The sequence below is a fragment of the Dipodomys merriami genome, unplaced genomic scaffold (assembly GCF_024711535.1).
Source record: "Dipodomys merriami isolate MVZ:Mamm:240054 unplaced genomic scaffold, mDipMer1.0.p SCAF_60, whole genome shotgun sequence".
NCBI lineage: Eukaryota > Metazoa > Chordata > Mammalia > Rodentia > Heteromyidae > Dipodomys > Dipodomys merriami.
In genome coordinates this window covers 6,868,502-6,893,491 of record NW_027206180.1, presented here as the reverse complement: position 1 = coordinate 6,893,491, position 24,990 = coordinate 6,868,502, and the positions used below count along the sequence as shown (strand labels likewise).

The following is a 24,990-nucleotide window of genomic DNA, read 5'->3' as shown; positions in this document are numbered from 1 at the left end:
ATCTGGGTATTCTGGCTGAATCACAATCCTCACATCTCAGTCCTCCTGAGTTATAGGTGTGAGCAACCAAGTATCTGATTTTTAATAGAACAGGAGCATTCCTTTTGTCCCAAAGTTAACCCTGAGTCCTAGGTGTCTCTGAGGAAAGCACATTTTTGCCCATATCTAATTGGACACACACACACACACACACACACACACACACACACACACACACACACACACACACACACACACACACACACACACACACACACACACACACACACACACACACACACACACACACACACACACACACACACACACACACGTGTCTCCCTGCCAACTTCTTTGTATCCTGCCTTCTGAACAACCACATATAACCAAGTTCCTGGTGCACAGCCAGGGCCGGCTGGGGCACCAGTCCCTTTCTTCCACTGGAGACCAAGTGTTGTCTCACCAGCAGTGTAACCTAGGTACACAGTGTGTGTGACATGAGGCTTCCGATGCTACACTACATTGCTACCAACTCCAGCCCAGCCAAGTCTCATCCAATCTCCTTTGGAGGTATTCCCAAGGATTTCAATGGTAGTATGTCCTCAGCCCATTCTTGTTTTTGGTCAGTCGTGAGGCTTGAACTTTGGGCTTGGCAATGTCCCTGCGCTCTTCAGCTCAAGGCAAGCGCTCTACCGCTTGAGCCACAGTGCCACTTCTGGTTTTCTAGTGGTTTATTAGAGATAAGAGTCTCATGGACTTTCCTGCCCAGGCTGGCTTTGAACTGTGATCCTCAGCTCTCAGCCTTCTGAGTAGCTAGGATTACAGATGTGAGCCACCAGTGCTGGCAGCCTCTCCAAGACTACAGTAGTGGCAGTAGCAACACAGTGATTTCAACCATATATGAGGCTGCTTTAGTTCATGGTTTTTCCTCATATGCTGCCACAAAGACTGCTTCCAAGTTTTGGGACTGCTACCCTCAAAAATTCACTGTAGACTTCCACTGCATTTATAGCTACAACCCAATCTCTACCACCATCCTCTCCTACTCAAGATGGCTTTATCATGCTTTGCAATCCCAACATAACAACAGGAAGGTTTCCCTATATTTTTGGTAGGGATGGGATGGTCCTGTCTCTGTCACTGGCACCTCTGACAGTGCCCTAGACCTCTCTGCTCCTCAGAACTAGCCCATCATCAGAAAAGCCCAGTGTGCAACTACCTATCCCTTCCAATTACTCTTCCTAGAACATAATCCCGGCAGGGGTTCAGTCTGCACTGTCTGGAATACATGGACACTTATCAGTGAACAAGCTGAGTATAAGGCACAAAAAACAGAGGCTGGGAAAGTAGCTCAGTGGTAGAGTGCTTGCTTTAGATGCATGAGCCCCTGGGTACTATTCCTCAGCACCACATAAGTAGAAAAAACCAGAAGTGGCGCTGTGGCTCAAGTGGTAGAGTTCTAGCCTTTAGCTGAAGAGCTGAGGGACAGCGCCCAGGCCCAGAGTTCAGGCCTCACGACCAACAACAACAACAACAACAACAACAACAACAACAAAAGAGGAGGAGGAGCTGCCACAAAAGCCAATAAAGCATGGCAACAGAGAGCCTCCTGCATAAATAACTTGTGCCTACCTCTGTGCCCAGATAGGATCCCTTCCCCTGGCTTTCCTTCCCTTTCCCCCACACTGTCCAGGGAAAATGCCCTTAACCAAGCCCCCAGGCCCTCTTTCTGCTGTGACAACCTGACTATGCGGAGAAAGAACCTAGTGACTTGCACTCTCTTCCCAGTCTGCTACCCCTGCATGGCCTGGGCTGTCCCCCACAGTGCTAGGAAGAAGAAGTAGGGAGACTTGGGGGGAGCTTGCACCTCAGGGGTCTCGCTAGCTGCAGTGCTCTCCTCTTTTTTCCTCTCTTCTTCTTCTTGTTCTAGCTCCTTGATGCTCTCTTCCAACACATTGGGCCAGAAATCTCCTTCAAAATATGGCAGTTCCTTGGCACTTGTAAGCCTGTCTTCATTTGCCTGCTTGAGTATGTCCTGTGAGAAAGCAAAGCACCGAGGTGAGATGAGTATCCACAAGTTCCTGGAGATCTTACCCATGGGCCACCAGCTCCAGTGCACGCACTGATGGTGCTGCTCCAATCGATGGCATAAATGCTTCTCCATTTTCTTTTTTTCTGCAGAGCTGAAGACCAAACTTAGGGCCTTGTACTGTCTGCACAAGTACTAAATCCCCAACCCTTCCATTTTCACTCTAGGTTTAGGCTTCTGCCTAAACTTAAGCCACTTTCAGCTTTTTGAGTCTCACAGACTTTTCTGCTGAGGCTGGCTTCAAACTGTGGTCCTCAGATCTCAGCCTTTTGAGTAGCTAGGATTACAGGTGTGAGCCACCAGCCCAGCAGTTTTTGATTTCTAATCCCTGTAGATGAATCCAATTATAAAGCATGTGACAGCAAGAGAAAAACACACAGATGTCTACTTAGCTGCAAAAAGCCATGTTCCTTTAGGATGGAGTACCTTGTAGTCATGAATGATCCGCTCTGCAAATGCTTTGTCCAGCATCTTCTTGTACCACTCCTGTAGTCGTTTTGGTTTTGGGATTTTTTGATCAGGGGGGTGACAGTGGAAGATGTAGTCGTCTCCTTCACTTGGGGGACAGGCCCATATGTGCCCTGTTACATACCTACAGGACAAACACACAAGCCAGAAGTATCAATGAATTGTGCTTTACTTTCAAGGAATTACAGCTGAAGAACAGGAGCCAAACACAGGACAGAAATATGAGGAAAAAAGAAAACAAGGGTTTCAAACCAGTAGAATTTGTGTGTGTGTGTGTGTGTGGGGGGGGTTGGTCCTGGGGCTTGAACTCAGGGCCTGGGTGCTGTCCGTCAGCTCTTCAGCTCAAGGTGAGCACTCTACCACTTGAGCCACAGCACCACTTCCAGTTTTCTGGTGGGTTTTATTGGAGATCAGTCTCACAGACTTGCCTGCCCGGGCTGGCATTGAACCGTGATCCTCAGATCTCAGCCTCCTGAGTAGGTAGGATTACAGGTGTGAGCCACTGACACCCAGCTCAATATAATCTTTTATTGCTTTCAACTTTAACCCTGGCAACTAGCTGAAGTATTTTGCTCTCAAAAGTACACACACAACTGGAAAGTTGGCTCAGTGGTAGAGTGCTTGCTTTGCATGCACGAGGCCCTGGGTTTGATTCCTTAGCATCACATAAGCAGAAAAAAGCCGAAGTGGTGCTGTGGCTCAAGTGGTAGGGAGCCTTGAGCTGAAGAGCTGAGGGACAGGCCCCAGGCCTAGAGTTCAGGCCCCATGACTGAAAAAAAAAAAGTAAAAATTAGCCAGGCACTGGTGGCTCACGCCTGTAATCCTAGCTACTCAGGAGTCTGAGATCTGAGGATCACAGTTCAAAGCCCTGGGCAGGAAAGTCTGTATGACTCTTATCTCCAATAAACCACTAGAAAACTGAAGTGGCGCTGTGGCTCAAGTGGTAGAACATTCTCCTTGAGCTGAAGAGCACAGGGACAGTGCCCAAGCCCAGAGTTCAAGCCCCACAACTGACCCAAAAAAAAAAAAAAAAAGTACACACAGGTTGGGGTTGACATCAGAGATGACCCCTGACCTCATCAAAGAGCCTGTGAGCTAACTCACTGGCTCATCAAGGCAACACAAGGAAGTTCTGTCTAAGTGAAGCGCTGAATTTCTTCCTGATTTCCTCCTGTACACTGGAAAAACAGTTCCGTTGAATATCTCTCTTTTGAGGGTTAACAAGAAATCTCATTCACTCTGTTCAAGACACTTCGATCAAATATAACACATTTTCATGTTTGAGAAAGGAATGCAACTCATTTGCAGCTTATACTGTATCTTCCCAGGACTGGGCATAAGTTGGTCTGTATTTGGAGAGGGTCTCTCAGGGAACGTCTGATCTTTATGTTAGAAATAAAAATACATAAAACTTCAAATGAAGGGCTGGGAATGTGGCTTAGTGGTAGAGTGTTTGCCTAGCATGCATGAAGCCCAGGGTTTGATTTCTCAGTATCACATAAACAAAAAAAGCTGGAAGTAGCACTGTGGCTCAAGTGATAGAGTGCTAGGGGGACAGTGTCCAGGCTCTGAGTTCAAGCCCTAGGACTGGCAAAAACCAAAACCAAAACCAAAACCGAAACCGAAACCGAAACCAACCAACCAAGTTAAAACCAAAACCAAACCCAACAAAATCCTTTAAGTGAAAAGACTACCACACACAGACACACAGACACACACACACATACCACCCCTTATTCCATAAAATAAACAGAGAGAAAAAGATAGTATAACTTACCCCAATTTCTTCACATATTCCAGGTATCCAATAAGGATCTCATGGTAAACGGCTGTCCGGAGGCAACGTGGCCGGAAGAAATGAATACTGTCCAGATAAGATATGTACACACGCCTGTAGGTGGGGTGGAGGTATCACTTTTAATACACAGTTATCTTTTAAACTTGAAGCCAAATACCAGCATCCAAACAGCCACCAGAAATAAGTTTTGATAATGGTTATAGTGGCCACCCAACAGGAAGTGATAAAACCCCAATCACAGTCCCATCCACCGAACAAGTTAACAGCAATCATTTTGTTGGCCACAGAATGGCCCAACACACTCCCAAGAGAGCCAAAGGAAGGCTCAGGGAAAATGGGAGAAAAGTCACTTCCAGGAACCTTTCACCTCTATTTTGGATGGAACCTGAACAGGGCAGAAATATTACCTGAACAAGTACATCCAGCTGTCCCACCCCCATGTCTGTTCCCTATAGTAATCTGCTTTGATAACAAAAAGCAAGACTAAAGCCACATATACTCAGAGCAGAAACGTGTCATCAAGACCCTTCATCTAAGCTGGGTGCTGGTGGCTTACACCTGTAATCCTAGCAACTCAGGAGGCTGAGATCTGAGGATCGCAGTTCAAAGCCAACCCAGGCATGAGACTCTTACATCTCCAATTTACCACCAGAAAACTAGAAGTGGTGCTGTGGCTCAAGTGGTAGAGTGCTCTCCTTGAGCTGAAGAGCTGAGGGACAGGGCTCAAGTTCAGAGTTCAAGCCACACAACTGACCAAAAAAAAAAAAAAAAAAGGACCATTTCCCATTCAGTCAATGGTAAACAAAGTTAAGTGGTTTGGTTAGTTAATTGTGGCTTACTTTAATCTAGTAATGAAGAATGAAGTATACAGTTCCTCTAAAATCCCTAAGCTTTGGTCTGTTCATTCCCAAGAAACTGAATGACATGCACTCAGAAGAGAGATAGACTACTACCTTGTATTTGGTGGGGGACAGTCAGAGCCATATTCCTGTACATGCATTCCAAAAAAGCACACATCCACTCCATCAATTTCCTCAAAAGCAAAAAGTGCTTTGGTTCGATATGGGAAAGATTCCGACATTTCCCCTGAATCCACAAACCTGAAATGAAATGCAGAGAAAGGGTTGAAATGTCATTGTTTAAAGGTATAGAATAACTACAGCTCAGTCACCTCTCGGGATGATGACCAGAGTGCAGACTCAGAGCTGTGCTCCAGTTCTTCCTCATTCTCAGACCTGGGAATCATACATTCAGGCTGGCTGCATGTGCTAACTGCCATGAAGCCTACTTAGCCCTGCAGAGATGGGTACGGGGATTGTTCCCCCTGCATTCTAGGAAGAGAGCACACAAACCGTGACTTCATCCCAGGCTTGACCTCCACAGTCTTGTCTGAGCTGGCGACTACTCTGACAAAAACTTCTCCGGCTTCAGGATGATTTTGACGTCGCAAAAACTTGTTCACTCGGTCTTCCAAGTGGTTTCCTAATCGTGTGGTCTGCAGTCCTAGGAAGTCCGGAAGTAGGGAGAAGGCTTAGAAAGGGATGCTGGAACTTGGGCCCCAATCTTTCTGCACAGTGCCTTTTTCAAGAACTATTCAAGAACTACTTATGAAAGAAAGTGGACTATGGGATCCCGGACACTTTGCCTCTGAGAAAAAAATGTCTGCCCAGATTTACCTTTCTTCTTATTTTTTATTTTGTTGTGTGTGTGGTCTTGAGGCTTGAACTCAGGGCCTTGTGCTCATGGCTGGCACTCACTCTACCACCTGACCCATGCCTCTAGTTCCTTTCTGTCTTTTTCCCAGATCTGACAATCTTGTAAGACTAGGCCAGAGGAAAGCAGGCTGTGCCCTCCTCCTCCTTGCCTTTTGCTTTTGACCCCAGGACCTGGGAGGCTGGGAAGCAGCCTCTAAAAGAAGAAGTCTTCTTTGTTCTATAGGGCTAGTAAGGTGGCTCGTTGGTAGAATGCTTGCTTCGCATGCATGAGGCCCTGGGTTTGATTCTTCAGCACCACATAAGCAGAAAAAGCCGGAAGTGGTACTGTGGCTTAAGTGGTAGAGCGCTAGCCTTGAGCTGAAGAGCTGAGGGGCAGTGCCCAGGCCCAGAGTTCAAGCCCCACCACTGGGGAAAAAAAAAAAAAAAGACTTGTTCTAGCTCTGCTTGGGTAAGTAAAAGCCTCTATGGGGCAGGCCAGTTTCCCAACTGTCTCCCACAAATGTCACTGGCTTCCCATTACAGAACTATACTTTAGAAGCTCTAACAGTAACAGGTCATGGTACACCCTCTGGGAGACAGCTTAAGTGCAATTCACAACAGAGTCACCTCCTAGCACTGACTAGCCTAAAACAGCAAAGAACATTCCAGGGCCAACAAATCAAGCACCAGCTTAAAAACTACTAGTGGCTTTTGTTTTTTTATTTTTTTGGTCATGGGACTTGAACTCTGGGCCTGGGTGATGTCCCTCAGCTCTTCAGCTCAGGGCATGTGCTCTATCACTTGAGCCACAGAGCCACTTCCGGTTTTCTGAGTAGTTTATTGGAGATAAGAGTCTCACAGCCTTTCCTGCCTGGGCTGGCTTTGAGCTACTATCCTCAGATCTCAGCCTCCTGAGTAGCTAGGATGACAGGCGTGAGCCCGGCTACTTGTGGCTTTATGAGCACACCAGTCACCTGGAGAGAGGCCGAAAAGACTAATAAGGATCAGTCTCAGCCAGTTTCAGATGGCTTGTCCTGGGCTGGCTGCTCAACTCTTCCTACCTATCTAGGGACAGCCCCAGGTAACCATGACAAGTGTTAACAGAGGGTTAACACGTTAGTCACAGCGCGGTGCAGGTGGCTCATGCCTGTCATCCTATCTACTCAGGAGGCTGAGATCTGAGGATAGCAGTTCAAAGCCAGCCAGGGCAGGAAAGCCCATGAGACTCTCATCTCCAATTAACTACCAGGTCAGAACCCAGGCCCAGAGTTTGAGCCCCACGAACAACAAAACACCCCTTACACCCCCCCAAAAAAAAGTTAGCCACAGTACAGAGAACTCCTATACAAGGGAAAGACTAGATGAATTTTTTTTGGGGGGGGGGAAGGGAAGAGATGTGTATGTGTATATGAGAGAGAGAGATAGGGGTTTGAACTCAGTGTCTCATGTTTGCTAGACTGTGGCTCTACCATTTGAGCCATGCCTCAAATCCTGTTTTTGCTGTTTATTTTTGAGATAGGGTCTCACTTCCCACTTCAGTGTGCATATCTGAGTCAGCATTTGCCTATTTTAGGCTTTCCGTCATTTCTTAGACGGATGTCATATGTCATGATGTACAGATTCTCTGGCTGTGGGAAGAAGTCTCACATGCTTTTCTGCCCAGGACAGCCTAGAACATCGATCCTCCCAATCCCAGACCCTCACATAGGTTTGAGATGACAAGATAAACTCTACTGAAACCAGCAACAGGTTTGAAGGGATCTCTTGAACTTTTCTGCCCAGGTTATCCTGGAACCATTCCCTGGATCTCAGCCTCCTAAGTAACTTAGATTACATATGTAAAGGCATCAGTGCTTGGAGTGAGATGGAATTTTTTTTGGCTGGTCATGGGGCTTGAATTCTGAGCCTGGGCGCTGTCCCTTAGCTTTTCAGCTCAAGGCTAGCGCTCTACCACTTGAATCACAGCACTACTTCCAGCTTTTTCTGCTTATGTGGTGCTGAGGAATCAAACCCAGGGCCTCATGCATGCAAGACAAGTGCTCTACCACTGAGCCACTTTCCCAGCCCGAGATGGAATTTTTTAATGGCCTCAAACACAGTAATGAAATTTTGAATAGACTTTAAAAGTAGTTTTCTTCTTTATTCACTTTAAATCTTTTTCTACCTTAATGAGGAATATAAGAAGTAAATTTGGCTGGGAATGTGGCTTAATGGAAGAGTACTTGCCTAGCATGCATAAAGCCCTGGGTTTGATTCCTCAACAACATATAAATAGAAAAAGCCAGAAGTGGCACTGTGGCTCAAGTGGTAGAGTGCCAGCCTTGAGCAAAAGCAGCTCAGGGACAGTGCCCAGGCCCTAAATTCAAGCCCCATGACTGGGGGGGGGGGGGGGGGGGAAGGTAAATTTATTTGGGATTTTAGAAGACTCCTAATTCCTTTAAACAAATCTAGATTTCATTTTTCTGTAAGAAACATACTAATCATGGTGCTTTCCTGGGGGTACGTATTCCATTAATAAAGGAGATTTTAAAAGAAAAAATATAAAAAACAACCTATAGAAAAATAATCTGTAAGCGTATCAAAATAAGGTGATGGACACCCACATGTCCCAGGCTAGGTAACCGTTCCGAGAAGCACAGATGTGGGTGCACAGGGTCTCATGGGGGCACACATCACCTCTGTGCTGAAACCCCTGAAGAAAATCTTCAAGTTCCCTTTAAGAAGTGGTTTCCAAGCCTGGCAGTGGTGGCTTACATCTGTAATCTTAGCTAAACAGGAGGCTGAGATCTGAAGATGACGGTTCCAAACCATCCTGGGCAAAAAAAATTTCATGTAGCTCTTATCTCCAATAAACTACTTAGAAAAAGCTGGAAGTGGTACTATGGCTCAACCTTGAGCAAAAGAAGCTTGGGGACAGTGCCTAGGTCCTGAGTTCAAGCCCCAGGACTAGCAAAAAAAAAATAAACAAATAAAAGTGGTTTCCAATTCAGATCCATGGCGGTCCTCCTGGGGCCCTGCAGCCACAGTATTTTCATCTGTGTGGGGCTTGACTTCCTTACAGTTTACCTTCAAAGCTTTCATTCAAAATACGGCATGATCATACAAGCTGGCTTTCATGTAAGGATCCAAATGATTTAACCCGAAAGAAAACAACTTATAGGTGAAAGCCTTTGATAACTAAGCTCAAACCACATGTTGAGAGGTACCAAAAGAAGACAGAAAAATCTATACAAGTTTTAAGATGCGCAGTCCAAGAAACAGAAAGCTTCTATAAACTTACTCTTAGCACTAAATTTGTTTTCTTTTCGAGGTCTGCCAGTTTTCTTCAAGCAGTTGTCACACACAAAGCTGCAAAACAAATAATGGGTGTGATCAGTTATGTACTCCACAGTGTCTGTTGCCACACCAATGCCACATTAAAATACTTCACTGGCAGTTAAATTACATTATTGTAAAAAGAATAAAAAGCCAGACAGCTTTGATCCTGCAATTTCTTTTTTCTTTTGTTTTTTTTTTGGGTCCGGTCATGGGGCCTGAACTCTGGGCCTGGGCGCTGTCCCTCAGTTCTTCAGCTCAAGGCTAGTGCTCTACCACTTGAGCCACAGTGCCACTTCCGGCTTTTTGCTTTTTGCTTATGTGGTGCTGAGGAATCGAACCCAGGGCCTCTGGCATGCAAGGCAAGCGCTCTACCACTGAGCCACCTTCCCAGCCCCAGATCCTGCAATTTCTAAAGCAAGCAAACACTTAAGATTTAAATTTAGAATCAACTGCCATCTTCCTTAATTGCTGAATTCATTTTTTTTTGGTCAGTCATGGGGCCTATACATTGGGCCTGGGCGCTGTCCCTCAGCTCTTCAGCTCAAGGCTATCACTCTAGAGCCACTAGAGCCACAGCGCCACTTCCAGCTTTTTTTTTTTCTGCTTATGTGGTGCTGAGAAATCAAACCCATGGCCTCATGCATGCAAGGCAAACACTCTACCACTGAGCCACTTTCCCAGTCCTAATTGCTGAATTCTTGCTGACAAGAATGAACAAGACCCAGCCACCATCGACACCTTGTCTGTGGTTCTGTGCTGAACAGCTCTCCTTTCCCCTGGGATCCCAGGAAAGTTACTCACCCTGAAGGCCAAATGATGTCATAGTGCAAAACACAAATCTGATGCATCTTCCGACCACACTCCTTACAATCGACAAAACTGGAAGACAAGAAAGTGCAGTCTTACACAGTGTCACACAGATGCAAGTCTATGCAAGAACTTGAATATTCTCTGGGTCACTTTTTCTTTGGGGGTTAGTTGGAGATAAGAGGCTCAGAGACTTTTCTGCCTGGGATGGCTTTGAATTGCAATCCTCAAATGTCAGCCTCCTGAGTAGGTATGGTTACAGGCTCGAGCCAGCAGCACCCAGCTCTGGGTCACTCTTGACTACCTCTGACATTTACTATTGCTCTACAAAAAGAGGTCAAGACAATTTCTATAGAAAGAAATATCGATTTTCCTTTCTGTTTTTTTGGAGACAGGGTCTTGTTATGTAGCCCAGGCTGGCCTTGAACTTGTTATCCTACTGCTACAGCTTCCCAAGTGCTGAGGTTACACGCATGTACCACCAAGCACAGCCAGTCTTTCTCTTTATTTGTACAATTGCTTAATCCTCCCCCACCCCCCAATCTCTCTCTTGCAACCAGTAGCAAAAGTTTACTTTTGGTGCCATTCCTAGGGCTGGTGTTGTCCCTAAGCCTTATCTATCTGCTCAAGGCTGGTGCTCTACCACTTGAACCACAGGTCCACTTCCGGCTTTCTGGAGATAAGAGTCCCATGGACTTTGCTGCCCAGACTGGCTTTGAACTATGATCCCCAGATCTCAGCTTCCTTAGTAGCTAGGATTACAGGCATAAGCCACCTGTACCCTGCTATAATAGCAATTTTTAAAGTTTCACAGCCAGGAACCAGAGGCTTAGTCCTGTAATTCTAGCTGCCCAGGAAGCTAAGATCTGAGAGGCTGTGAGACTCTTTTTGTCTGTTGTGGGGTTTGAACTCTGGGCTTGGGCACTATCCCTCAGCTCTTTAGCTCAAGGCAAGCATGCTACCTCTTGAGCCACAGTGCTACTTCCCGTTTTCTAGTGGTTTACTGGAGATAAGAGTCTCATGGACTTTCCTGCCTGGGCTGGTTTTGAACTGTGATCCTCAGATCTCAGCCTCCTGAGTAGCTAGGATTACAGGTGCGAGCCACTGGCACCCGGCCGTGAGACTCTTATCTCTAATAAACCACCAGAAAACTGGAAGTGGCGCTGTAGCTCAAGTGGTAGAGTGCTCGCCTTGAGCTGAAGAGCTGAGGGACAGCGCCCAGGCCCAGAGTTCAAGCCTCATGACTGACCAAAAAAAAAAAGGCTGGAAGTGGAGCTGTGGCTTGAGTAGTAGAACATCAGCCTTGAGCACAAAAGATAAAGGATAGCTCCTAGGCCTTAAATTCAAGCTCCAGGACAGACAGACAGACAGACAGACAGACAGACAGACACACACACACACACACACACACACACACACACACACACACACACACACACACACACACACACACACACACACACACACACACACACACACACACACACACACACACACACACACACACACACACACACACAATTTACTGATAGCTGGTGCTAGTGGCACACGCCTGTAATCCTAGCTACTCAGAAGGCTAAAATCTGAGGATCATGGTTCAGAGCCAGATTGGCCCTAAAAGACTCTTGTTCAGGGCAGTGCCCGGGCCATGAGTTCAAACCAGGACTGGCGCCCCCAAAAAAGCAAATACAAAATTACTATAATGAAGGTATATTTCACAGTCCAGGAATTCTGACCTTACTACACATTCTTTTTTTTTGGGTCCGGTCGTGGGGCCTGAACTCTGGGCCTGGGCGCTGTCCCTCAGCTCTTCAGCTCAAGGCTAGCCCTCTACCACTTGAGCCACAGTGCCACTTCCGGCTTTTTTCTTATGTGGTGCTGAGGAATTGAGCCCAGGGCCTCAAGCATGCAAGGCAAGCACTCTACCACTGAGCCACCTTCCCAGCCCCCTTACTACACATTCTTAAGTCCCATACTTTCTCTAGGTGATTTCACACAGAATGACTCAGGAGACACAGAACAATTCCTTCTGTGTTATAACCACGTGCTCTTATCTCTCAATTATTTTTAGGAAACAGACAAAAAGCTGACAGGTAATGACAGCCCCATCAGGCCTGAGGCACAGGAAACAAATGCCTGATCCAAGTCACAGAAGGTGGATGGCATATTTGAATACAGTGGTGCAGCAGGAAAGGGCCTGTATACTCCCACAGAACCATTCTCTATACTGCTCTGAAAAGCACACATGGAGCCCACAACTGGGCTCCATGCCCCCAGGAGCTGCCAGAGACCCCCACCATGTCAAGAAACTAAGGAAGTCAAACTTTCAACACATTTGGCTCACTGACTTACCCCCACTGTAACATCTTGGGGAGGCTTAGGGCACCAGAAAATATTGTGGCTCAAAGTCTTCTGTCATATGACCCAAGCTCTTGCTAGTAATTACTGTCTAGTGGGACTATACATGCTGTCCAAGCCTACAGTCACATGTTCCTTAACCCAACTGCTGTCTTTGTTCATGTGGAAGAGAAGACACCCAACACTGAATATCATGTGTTCTTTCATTCCTTTGTGTCTAGAATGTTGTCCTTCTCCCTAGTAACTGCTTCTAAAGGAGTGTCATCTTTTCCAGGAAGCCGAGTGGTGATACTATTGCCATGCTAGGGACCTTCATCTCTAGACCCTCATCTCTAGAAACACTCATGCTGTGCTTCCTGTTGTCTGCACTGACTCATCTGCCACGCCTATCAGACCAAAGGAACCTCTTTATTCTACTGCTTGGCATCCAATATGTATTCGAATATATTTGAAACTGAAAAGTGAACATAAGACACTAACAAGCCATGCAAGGGAAGAAGATAATGTAAAAAGAGGTGGAAGATCCAGAACAATCCTCAGGTTTATTAAAGGTGCAGGTGGGTGCTTGGGAACGTCTCCGTAAGGGCTAACATTTCACAAGTTGTTTAACATAATCATGCACCTGGACTCCAGCAGTAGTGAAGACAAAACTAGGCTTCCAAATATAGCCTGTGGGGATGCAGTCTTTTCTACAGCACTTGACCTCTGCAGAGCAAGGAAGCTGGATGTCAAGGGGGGGCAGGACCTCCTTCTAAGCCTTGGGCGTACCTCAAATGTCTCAATCCATATTTCCCAGACAGCCACTATAGCTGGAGCCTGTACTCACTAAGCAGCAGCCCCAGACAGATGTCTATTTTCAGAGCAGAAAACAGTGGGTATCACTAGGCCCTAGTCTTTCCAGAAGCTCAAACTTTAGAAATGTAACATTCTCATTACCAAAGAATGGTGGCAAGGACATGGACTCATATTTTGTGTTTTTAGGAAGTGTTTTCTTTCTGACACGTCCTGTGAAAGGACATCAGCTGTAGAGAAGCCTGTGGCTTCTCTACAGAAATTCTAGAGAGGTTCGATGAAACCAAGACACCCATTTAAGCTTTCCATTGTTAAAATAATTGGAGAATACGTAACAGAGATATCTATATTTGAATTTAAAAAAATCTATAAGACAACTTCACAAAAGAAATCCCTCAGGGTAATGTACTGTTACTGAATTCTCCTACAATCCCCGCATAAGGAGTAACTTTCCTGATCTGAAACCAAAATTAAAAGAATATATATAGATATATATATATATATACTCACGGTTCAGGGTCTAAGGTGTCATTTTTCTTCTTTTCAAATTGATCCTTGGAAATTGTCCTTTTTTTAATTAAAAAGAAAGGCAAATATAATCAGCTAAAATTTATTTGTTGAGTATAAATGGCTTGTTGGAATATTCTATAACTGGTTCTTTAGATAAATTATGATCAGCTGCAATCTAAAATATATGTAAATGACAATGAATATGTGTAATTCTACAGAAAGCACTACCAGTTATCACTCAATATATACTATTAGTTTATTACCCACATATTTTCTTTCTTAGAAAACATCCAACTGCTACCAGCTTTACCAGATTTAATTAAGACTAGTCTATGCTAGCAAACTTGTTGAGATTCAATCATGTTCATTTTCACTTAAGTCCATATATAATGACTGATGACAGATAATGGCAAAACCACAATTAAGTTACAATATTTCACAGTATAGCAAGGTTCAACATATGCTTAAGGATACTGTCCAAATGCTGAAAGGGCTGGGCTTTTAGGTTTAATGTACTGTCTTTTTGTTATGATAGGTGTACATATGAATTACTTCTGATTTATAGAATTACAGAATTTAAAAAATCTTAACTGATACACAAACACATTAAAAGTTATATAAATTAATGGGGCAGGGAAATCATGTAATATTCAATATATGTACATTTTGTATCATGCTTAAATCAGGTTAGTATTTTTATCTCATCAAACATTCACCATTTCCTTGGGGTAAAAACTTTTTTAAAAAGTTTCAGAATGTGGGCTTTTTTTAAGGAAATTTTTTTCTGGCCTTTTGAAGAATGTATGTAAATGCTAACTATAGCCACACCACAACTTTTGCTCCTGTCTAATCATAACCTAGTACCTACTGGTTAACCACTCCCCACTCCTTCCCCGTACAATCTAGTTATTAATCACTTTTTTCTTTGGGGCGGGGGGTGCCAGCCAGTCCTGGGGCTTGAACTCTGGGCCTAGGTGCTGTCCCTGAGCTTCTCTTGCTCAAGGTGAGCGCTCTACCACTTAAGCCACAGTGCCACTTTTGGCTTTTTTGAGTTTATTGGCAGTAAGAGTCCCAAAGACTTTCCAGCCTGGGTTGGCTTTGAACCATGATCCTCAAATCTCAGCCTCCTGAGTACCTAGGGTTACAGGTGTGAGCCACCAGTACCTGACTTTTATCGTATTATTAAACCAAGGAATAGAGACAACAAGAGAACTAAAAATAAATGGAATAAGCAGAATTTTAGTCTGTGGTCTGAATAATGGCAACCGAATGATAGCAGAAGTGCGCATAATGCTGACACCTCTGGGCCAGAGTCTTCTTCCTGCCTTTGGGGTACAGCAACTTGTGGCCAGAAGCAATGGAGACTGGAGAAAAGAGAACCACAAAACACTGGAAGGCTGAGGCAGATGTGGGCCGGTGGGCTTCTTGGGTGTTTTAAACATATAAATGAGTCAACCATTTGTGGTTTTCCAATTTCTTTCCATGCTTTCTGGGTATTCTACTGTCACAGGTAACTAACCGTAAGAGGCTAAGCATTGGGAAGAAAAGGTTAACTCAGTGCAGGATGAATTAAATCCATGCCTGTCCTACCTTGATTCAAGTAAGCAACAGTCCAACCACCAATAAAGAAATATTTGCACTTTAGGTCAGAAAACAGGGACAGTGAATCCCGGAATCATACTAACCTGCATTAGCTTAGCCACTTAAAGGGATGGAGGTTTGGGGGCTGGGAAGGTGGCTCAGTGGTAGAGCGCTCGCCTTGCATGCTCAAAGCCCTGGGCTCAATTCCTCAGCACCACATAAGAAAAAAGCCAGAAGTGGCACTGTGGCTCAAGTGGTAGAGAGCTAGCCTTGAGCTGAAGAGCTGAGGGACAGCGCCCAGGCCCAGAGTTCAGGCCCCACGACCGGACCCAAAACAAAAACAAAAACAAAAAAAAAGAGGTTTACAGTGGAGAAAAACTCCAAAATAAAGGATAGGGTATGAATACAAAACTCATTTTTAGCTACTGCCATTTCTGTGAGTAGTTGTCGGGTGTGAAGGGGAAAGTTTCGATTTCCTGCCGTGTGAGTGGAGGGCATCAGGAGAGAGCACTGTTTTATTCTATGGACGGGTTCGCATGCAGCAGCGCAGGCCCCCCTGAAACTCACCATCCTCTTGCCTCGCCTTCCTGAGATGGAAGGCGAAAGACATCTTTTTCTTACTTTTCTTTAAACATTTTTTTTCATTGTTAACATAAAGGTGCTGTACAAAGGAGTTACAGTTACGTAAGTCACACAGAGTCCATTTCTTTTTGGACAATGTCACTCCTTCCCTCACACTAATCTCTTTTGTTTGACGGTGCTGGTCGTTTGAACTCTGGACCATGTGCTTGCTAGACAGGTTCCCTAACAATTGAGCTATATCCCACCCCCTTCACTATTTTATTTATTTATATATATGTCTTTTCTTCTTTCATACTGGGGATCAAACCCAGGACACTTGCAAGGTAAGCACTTTGGGAACAAGGTGTTGCATTTATGCTCAGACCAGACTGAACCAAGACTTTTCTATTTATAATTTCCAATTCTCCAATGGGAGTGACCTGTGTTACTCTTCCCAATTTTTTTTTTTTTGGGGTCCGGTCGTGGGGCCTAAACTCTGGGCCTGGGCACTGTCCCTCAGCTCTTCTGCTCAAGGCTAGTGCTTTATCACTTGAGCCACAGCGCCACTTCCAGCTTTTTTTTTCTGCTCATGTGGTGCTGAGGAATGGAACCCAGGGCCTCATGCATGCAAGGCAAGAGCTCTACCACTGACTGAGCCACCTTCCCAGCCCACTCTTTCCAATTTTTTGATGGTTGAGATGAGGCCTTGTAAACTTTTTTCCTTTTGCCCAGGCGGGTCTAAAACCACTATCTTCCCAATATTAGCCTACCAAGTAGCTAAGAGACTACAGTGACTAGTTAAAATGCAATTTTTTAAAAAGACAGGAAATGTCGAGACAGAGCACTGAATCTAGTGGAGGTTATAGTACCTTTGCCTTGAATGGAGAAGAATGCAGAGGTGGCAGTGCTGTTTGGCTAAGGCACCTCTATCTTTGAGGATGTCTATACACATACCCACATTTATATTAAATGTGCATATAGTTAGTGTAAAAAACACTACACAAAAGTCACACCCTTTAGTCATGGACAATAGGGAAATATGACAAGATGGTACTTACGTCTGTGGTTGTGAAGGGTCGTCACCCAGGGTCACATTCTCGCCCTGGATCTCTGTGAAACACTTCTCACAGAAATGATACCTGTCAGCAAGAAGGCCATACTTGGGTGAACTGGTCCATCATAACACACAGCCACCCAAGCAACGAAGCCACCAATCAGAGCAGGGCAGAGCACCACGACGAAGGGGGGGCGTTGTTGGTTGATTGATGGGTCAGTGAGGACAATGAAAGGAACAGGAAGCAGGTGGGGAAGGGGAGGATTAGAGAACAGGGAGGGGAACAAATAGCACAGACATAGAGGTAAGACGCAAACACCAGACAACACAGAGCAGAAAGCCAAGGCAAAGCATTGATTAGCATTCGGTCTCACTGCACGCGTCACAGGCCATCATCACTAACAATGACAGGCTTGGTCCAACTCCAAGATGCGAATGTTCTCAAGGAGTTGTTAATACTACGATTGCATAGAGCCTAAATTTAGGAATCTCAATTTTGTTATAAAGTCAAATATAACGCCAGAGTTTGAGAAGGAAATTTTAACTTTGAACGAAACAGTCTGACAAAAAGCCTTTAAAAAGCAATTTAAACTGCAATAGCTTTATTTTTCAGAATGGAAATTTATGCTTCACAGCAATTCAGAGATTCTATTTCAGTATTAAGCCAGATCTTTAAATGTGGTAATGCTGAGTACTCAGAACTGGTTTTAATTTTTTCCTGTTATTTTTATCATGATAATCACTCAGTTAATTGTGTTATAATACAAATGAAACCAAATCCACATTCTAGACAAACACTTAACAGAAATGCAGTCAGGGTCAGAGACTTTCCAGCCATTTATTAATAAAAAAATTATAGAGAAAAATTGATATATTGTAAAAGCAATATTGTATAAACAATACAATATATGCAAATCCATGAAAATCTAAAGGAGTGTTAAAATTAACTTCTAAGCTTTGATTTGAATTTTGGTACTGGGACCAATCATTAATCTTGTTTTTTTGTTTTTGGCCAGTCCTGGTGCTTGAACTCAGGGTCTAGGCACTGTCCCTGAGCTTTTTTGCCCAAGGCTAGCACTCTGCCACATGAGCCACAGCACCACTTCTGGCTTTTTCTATTTATATGGGACTGAGGAATTGAACCCAGGGCTTCATGCATGTGAGGCAAGCACTCTACCACTAAGCCACATTCCAGCCCCATTCATCAATTTTGAGATACTTAGTGAATGACTTTTCTGATTTGGTGACAATCCAAGTTAAGTAAATTTAGAGCTGATTTTTAAATGGCACAATCTGCATTTGAGAAATTATCTATCACCCCAATTTCTTACATGATAATAAAATAGAGCCTGGGCTCATGCTGTTAAGTAAGAACAGTTAAAATAAAACTATTAAATGTTTGGAAAGGACATGAATGGAAAAAAATCAACAAAAAACGTAGGCAAATGCTGCATAAACAAGATGAGCACACAATACTGCAAACAAGCCGAATGAAGGTGAACTGCACAAGCAAGAAAGAGAAGCGCAAGGAAGCGACGGCAGCACAACAAAATGCGGTTTTAGTGCTCAAAACTATGGCTACAGGATGCTGAGAAGGATTAGTACTGCAGACACCAACAGGATGCAGAGCGCCACACTGAGCCCCGTGCCACCTCAGACCCCCTTGCATGGGCGGGACCCCCGCAGAGCGAGCCCCAGTACTACTCTGTACCCTGGCACAGGGTGAACTGCGCAGAAGGAATCCCTGGACAAAGGGTGAGCAGCAGCAGCTGCAGACTCGCTCGCTCGCTCATTCACTCACTTGCTCACTGGCTCACTCACTCGCTTATTCACTTGCTTGCTCGCTTGCTCACTCATTCACTTACTTACTTGCTTGCTTGCTCGCTCACGCACTCACTCAGCTACAGACTGAATCATGGGCTACTAAGTGAAAACCCCCACACATTTTAGTTTGAATCTTAACATATTGAGCATCTTGTCTGCTATGTTTCACTAACCAACACACATACAGTAACTTTAAAGCATCAAACTACAGATCATGTACAACATGTCCAGATTAACCAATTTTTCATCTTCAGTTGATAAAAACAGGGCATACTATGAATTCAATCAATAAATTCTACTGAAATTAAAAACTGACTAGGAACAGATTGACATGGTTTTAAAATATATGTGTATTTCTGAATGAACTATACAGCAATGTTCTGATCATTCGCTATTTTGTAGATATTCTCATGGAGGCTTAAATTCATAGACTTCAAAGAATTCCCACATGGAGGAGAGTATGGTCTTCACTGGCAAGAAAAAAAGTATCAAAAGTATAAAATAACTCAGTAGCAACCAGAACAGCATGCAAAAAATAGACATTCTCTCAAAGACAAATATTTCCCTTTTAAAAAGAAAGCTCAGAACTGAGAGCTACTTTATCAGTTATACAGCCAAATTCAGCACTATAGGTCAGCAAGAAGAGGACTGCTGGCCACAATCTGAAATTATATTACCATCACAATCAAAAGTGAGTCTAAATGGTTTTAAAATGCTAGGCAGATGTTTTGCTTTTATTCACACAAGGCATCTGAACATTACAGAAGTTAGAATCATAAACATCATTTTCCAATAGAGGAAAACAATATAGAACAAAGCATTGATGGCCTAAAAGGCAGCTTCACTCGTGACCAATTCTCCCCTGGAAATCCCAGGGTCAAAAAGTAGGAGGGGTAGAATATGCATAGACTTTAGTGTTTGTCCCAAAGCACTGCCAGAAAAACTAGAGAATCCAGCCTGTTTATTAAGAGGAGGAAAGGACATGGCCCAAGGCCTCATTTCATCATCTCTCAAATGAAGGCAGTATAGATGAAGGTGGTACCATTTATGATCAAAACTCTAGCCATGGGTAAAGGACCTTACTGCAACAAACTATTACCTTTGTTCTCCCTAGAAAGCTTAGAAATTCACTTTTCAGCTATAAGAACCTAGATGACATTCTGCCTTATTTGATGAATATGGAATTGCAAATAAGTACTTCACATTATTTGATGATAATGTGCATCTGAATTGCTCAAGCTAGCCCTACTTTACTGTACAGATTATCTGTAGGAGTAATTTAATAGATAAAGTTTTCAAATGCAGATTGTTTTCATTACTGTACCAGCTTACATAAACAACTGGGGTATCTACAGATAATCCCTGTTAGAAAAGATGCAGTTACTTCAAACTTTTCAGATTGGAAACAAGTGAATATGTAACACTATACACCACTTTATACTTTAAAATTTCACTTGTTAAAATGATTGAAATAGTCTGTAGAATTTTCTAATGTTTTAAATGCCCAAATAGTTAAAAAAAAAAACTATTCATAAGAATACCAGTGTGTGTATAAATAGCCAAAATTGAAAATAAAACTTTAAGCAATTATCATGTTCACACAAAATTGGGCCACTGTTTTCTTTGAATTACATCATGTTGATCTACTCAAGTACAGCATTCTAGAGAACTCAAAGGTATGCTGAATTTTGTGAAAAGAATCCTTTATAGGTTACAACTCCATTTTCATTTTCACTCAAGAAAAACATATTCCTCTGGTTTAGTAAAAAGTTCTACATAATAAAATTGGACATTTCAGAACTGTGAAGAGGTTCAGTGTTTGCACTCAATTGATGACTTCCTCTGAAATGGCAGTAATGTGCCTTTATCCTATCAATTCTATTTAGTTTTAATTGCTGTGAATGTACACAGCCCAGATCTATACAAATCAGCAAAGGCAGGATTCCAAACACCCAGAAATTGTGAGATCAACAGTGAATGGCCACAAATATTTAATAGAGACAGTGTAAATATGTTGTTTTGTGTGGATCAAAACTGTGCTGGAGGGGCTGGGAAGGTGGCTCAGTGGTAGAGTGCTTGCCTTGCATGCATGAGGCCCTGGGTTCGATTCCTCAGCACCACATAAAAGAAAAAAGCCGGAAGTGGCGCTGTGGCTCAAGTGGTAGAGCACTAGCCTTGAGCTGAAGAGCTAAGGGACAGCACCCAGGCCCAGAGTTCAGGCCCCACGACCGGACCCAAAAAAACCCCAAAAAACCCAAAAAACAAAACTGTGCTGGGGGGGCTGGCTCATGGGGCTGGGAAGGTGGCTCAGTGGCAGAGCACTTGCCTTGCATGCATGAGGCCCTGGGTTCGATTCCTCAGTACCACATAAGCAAAAAGCAAAAAGCCAGAAGTGGCACTGTGACTCAATTGGTAGAGCACTAGCCTTGAGCTGAAGAGCTGAGGGACAACGCCCAGGCCCAGAGTTCAGACCCCACAACCAGACACACAAAAAAAACAAAAACAACAACAAAAAACAAAAAACAAAAAAAACTGTGCTGGGTAACACAGTAGTAGAGGCAGCAAATACTATGGTTTATACATTACATAATGGTCTTCAAAATATATATGGTTATTCCAGTGGACACTGCACAATCTGAGGCTATCAGGGAAGAGGCTGTTGTTAATCTGGGTAAGATTAACTTTGATTCACTATGGGATATGCTGAAAGTCTCAGGGATAAAAAACCATAAAAGGTGGGCCCAGAACTTCTGGTAATGTGCCGCTGTCACCTACACTTGTAATGGGAGGGATCCCATTGTGAAGGGAATATAATTTTTTTTTTTTTTTTTTGGGTCCGGTCATGGGGCCTGAACTCTGGGCCTGGGCGCTGTCCCTCAGCTCTTCAGCTCAAGGCTAGCGCTCTACCACTTGAGCCACAGCACCACTTCCGGCTTTTTTCTTTTTGCTTATGTGGTGCTAAGGAATCGAATCCAGGGCCTCAGGCATGCAAGGCAAGCGCTCTACCACTGAGCCAACTTCCCAGCCCAAGGGAATATAATTTTAAACTTTATCATGATGGGTTAGGATGTTAACAGTGGCAAAGCACTTGCCTAGCAAGTGCGAAGTCTTGGGTTTGGTCCTTGGTACCAAAAAAGAAAGGACAAAAGAAAGAAAGAAACAAACAAAAAAATCCACTTGGGGCTAGGAAGGTGGCTCAGTGGTAGAATGCTTGCCTACCATTCATGAAGCCCTGGGTTCGATTTCTCGTACCAAAAGACAGGAAAAGCTGGAGTGGAGCTGTGGCTCAAGTGGAGTGCTAGTGTTGAGCAAAAGCAGCTCAGGGACAGTGTCTAGAACCTGAGGTCAAGCCCCAGGACTGGCCAAAAAAAAACAGAAAACCAAACAGCCCACTTGTTTTGAAAAAGGGGATGTTCAAACAGAAATTTAACTGCTTGTTTTCATCAAGGTCAGAGAGGCTATACCAGTAGAGATGCCTCTGAACTATGCTGGAAACTAGAGGACCAAGGCTTTATCATATTTTCTGGAAACATTTTTGTGTCTACAGTTTCTTTTCTTTTTTTTTTGGTCGGTTGTGGGGCTTGGGCACTATCCCTCAGCTCCACAGCACCACTTCTGGTTTTCTGGTGGTTTATTGTAGGTAAGAGTCTCATGGACTTTCCTTGCCTGGGCTGGCTTTGAACTGTGATCCTCTGACCTCAGCCTCCTGAGTAGCTAGGATTACAGGCGTGAGCCACCGGCATACGGCTCTTTTCTTTTCTTTTGGTCGGTCGTGGGGCTTGAACTCTGGGCCTGGGCGCTGTCCTTCAGCTCTTCAGCTCAAGGCAAGCGCTCTTACCACTTGAGCTACAGCGCCACTTCCCGTTTTCTGGTGGTTTATTGGAGATAGGAGTCTCATGGTCTCTCCTACCCGGGCTGGCTTTGAACCGCGATCCTCAGATCTCAGCCTCCTGAGTAGCTAGGATTACAGACGTGAGCCACCAGCGCCCGGTTCTTTTCTTTTCTTAATATTTTTGGGAGTTATTATCAACAAAGATTTTCTTTAAAGATTACAAGAATTTAAAAATTGGAGGAAAAAGTGGCGCTGTAGCTCAAGTGGTAGAGCGCTCGCCTTGAGCTGAAGAGCTGAGGGACAGCGCCCAGGCCCAGAGTTCAAGCCCCACAACCGACCAAAAAAAAAAAAAAAGAAAGAAAAAAAAATTGGAGGAAAAATAATCTCACAACTCCAAACTTGTAAGGCCTGTGTATATACATTTGAGTGAATAACAAAGGCTCTTATTTTCTAAACTATTAGGATATATGCACCTACTATGACTCTGAACTATTAGCATATATACACTTACTATGACTCTGAACTATTAGGGTATATGCACTTACTGTGATTCTGGACCATAGGTATATGCACTTAATGTGACTCCGAACTATTAGATATATACACTTACTGTGAGTCTGAACTATTAGGTATATGCACTTATAGCCCAAACAAGAGCAGAACAGCCAAGCCATTAAACCTTGCTAGTGATATTTATTATTTGTAGCTTAAGACAAAGAACAGATGCAAACCCCCCTCTTTGTCACATAAAGATTCCAGCTGCCAGTTCACAAAATAGTCTTGATGCTATTGAATTCAAATTCATTGCCTGGACTTCAGAGCATGAAGCCCTCGTGCTATGGTAAAGTGTGATCATAGCACAATGGATACAAATGACTTTAATTTTGAAAATAATCCCGAAAGTATAAAAAATGTAGTTTTTATATATTATTATTATATATATGGGGAATAGACAAGAACAAATTCAACTTTCACTCACCTAAGACAGGAAGATCTATTCTATTCTCTAGTCACCTTCACATTCCAAAAAGATGAGAACTGTTTTTCAAGCAGGCCTACTATTCTCAAAATCCTGAAATAGCCATCTTAAATGTATTTTTTTTTGGGGGGGGGTGAGGGAGGAGGTCTTACTATGTACCCTAGGTTGGCCTCATATCATAAGCCTCCTAAATATTTAGATTATAGGCATGAATCAATAGGAGGGCTATTCTTTTTTTTCAGCTTTGAAAAATTGCTGTTTTTATATGTATTTTAACTAATTTTATTGCTATTATTAAGTTATTATACAGAGGGGGTTACCATTTCATACATCAGGTAATGAGTACATTTCTTTTTTTTTTTTGGTCGGTCATAGGGCTTGAATTTAGGGCCTGGGTGCTGTCCCCTGAGCTCTTCAGTTCAAGGTGAGTGCTCTACCACTTGAACCACAGTGCCACTTCCAGTTTTCTGTTGGTCAATTAGAGATAAGAGTCTCACGGACTTTCCTGCCTGGGCTGGCTTTGAACTGTGATCCTCAGTTATGAGTATATTTCTTTTTGGAACATGTCACCCTTTTGCCAGGTTTTCCTTTCCTGTCCCTGCCCACAAGTTGAATAGCTCCTTTTCCACATAGTGTCTACTGAGTACCCTGCCTGCATTTGTTCATCCTTCAGGAGAGTTATTACTTCCTCTCCCCCCCCCCCCCCCGTCAGTCACGGGGGCTTGAACTTGAGCACTGTTCCTGAGCTCTTTTGCCCAAGGCTAGCACTCTACCATACAGCTCCACTTATGGTTTTCTGATGCTTAATTAGAGATAAGAGTGTCATATACTTTGCTGCTTGGGCTGGCTTTGGACTATGATCCTCAGATCTCAGCCTCCTGAGTAGCTAGGATTACAGGCATGAGCCACTAGTTGCCTGGCTTGGGATAGCTCACAGAGTTCTATTTTAGAAAGACTGTGGTTTAGGAATGAGTATACCTAATCTAACAGTGCAGCAAGTGGTTCTGATATTAAAATTTTACACTATAAAAGTATCTGAGTGACCAAGAAGGACCGACACTGTGGCACTTTTCATTGCAACTTTTGCAAATAAATAATGTACTCAGTCTATAATTACAGGTCTACCTGTATCTTAATCTAACCTCTTCCTTGAACCTCTTAGTGCAAAAAATTGCTTTATGCTTACCTATTCTGATAGCTGTAGTAGGCTGCATCTCGAGGAATTGTACACAGCTGCTTCCCATAGCAGCACAAAGTCTGCGGGGAAAATTCATACTGCAAAAACAAAGGAGAAAAAAACATATTCCACTTGCTATCCTGAAATGTTCTGGTTCACTACAAGAGTG

General features: G+C 43.7%; 1 protein-coding gene across 1 annotated transcript in view; it reads right to left on the bottom strand.

The window, feature by feature from the left end:
- LOC138814578 (histone lysine acetyltransferase CREBBP) overlaps positions 1–24,990 on the bottom strand; it is a 130,565-nt gene that overhangs the window by 7,989 nt on the left and 97,586 nt on the right. Inside the window, exons 19-28 of the mRNA XM_070003584.1 lie at positions 24,831–24,919; positions 17,014–17,094; positions 13,814–13,870; positions 10,148–10,225; positions 9,309–9,376; positions 5,687–5,837; positions 5,288–5,434; positions 4,314–4,427; positions 2,495–2,660; positions 1,847–2,014 (exon numbers count right to left, since the gene is read on the bottom strand). Of these exons, the coding sequence (XP_069859685.1) occupies positions 1,847–2,014; positions 2,495–2,660; positions 4,314–4,427; positions 5,288–5,434; positions 5,687–5,837; positions 9,309–9,376; positions 10,148–10,225; positions 13,814–13,870; positions 17,014–17,094; positions 24,831–24,919 (1,119 nt within the window). The remainder of the gene's footprint in view (positions 1–1,846; positions 2,015–2,494; positions 2,661–4,313; positions 4,428–5,287; positions 5,435–5,686; positions 5,838–9,308; positions 9,377–10,147; positions 10,226–13,813; positions 13,871–17,013; positions 17,095–24,830; positions 24,920–24,990) is intronic.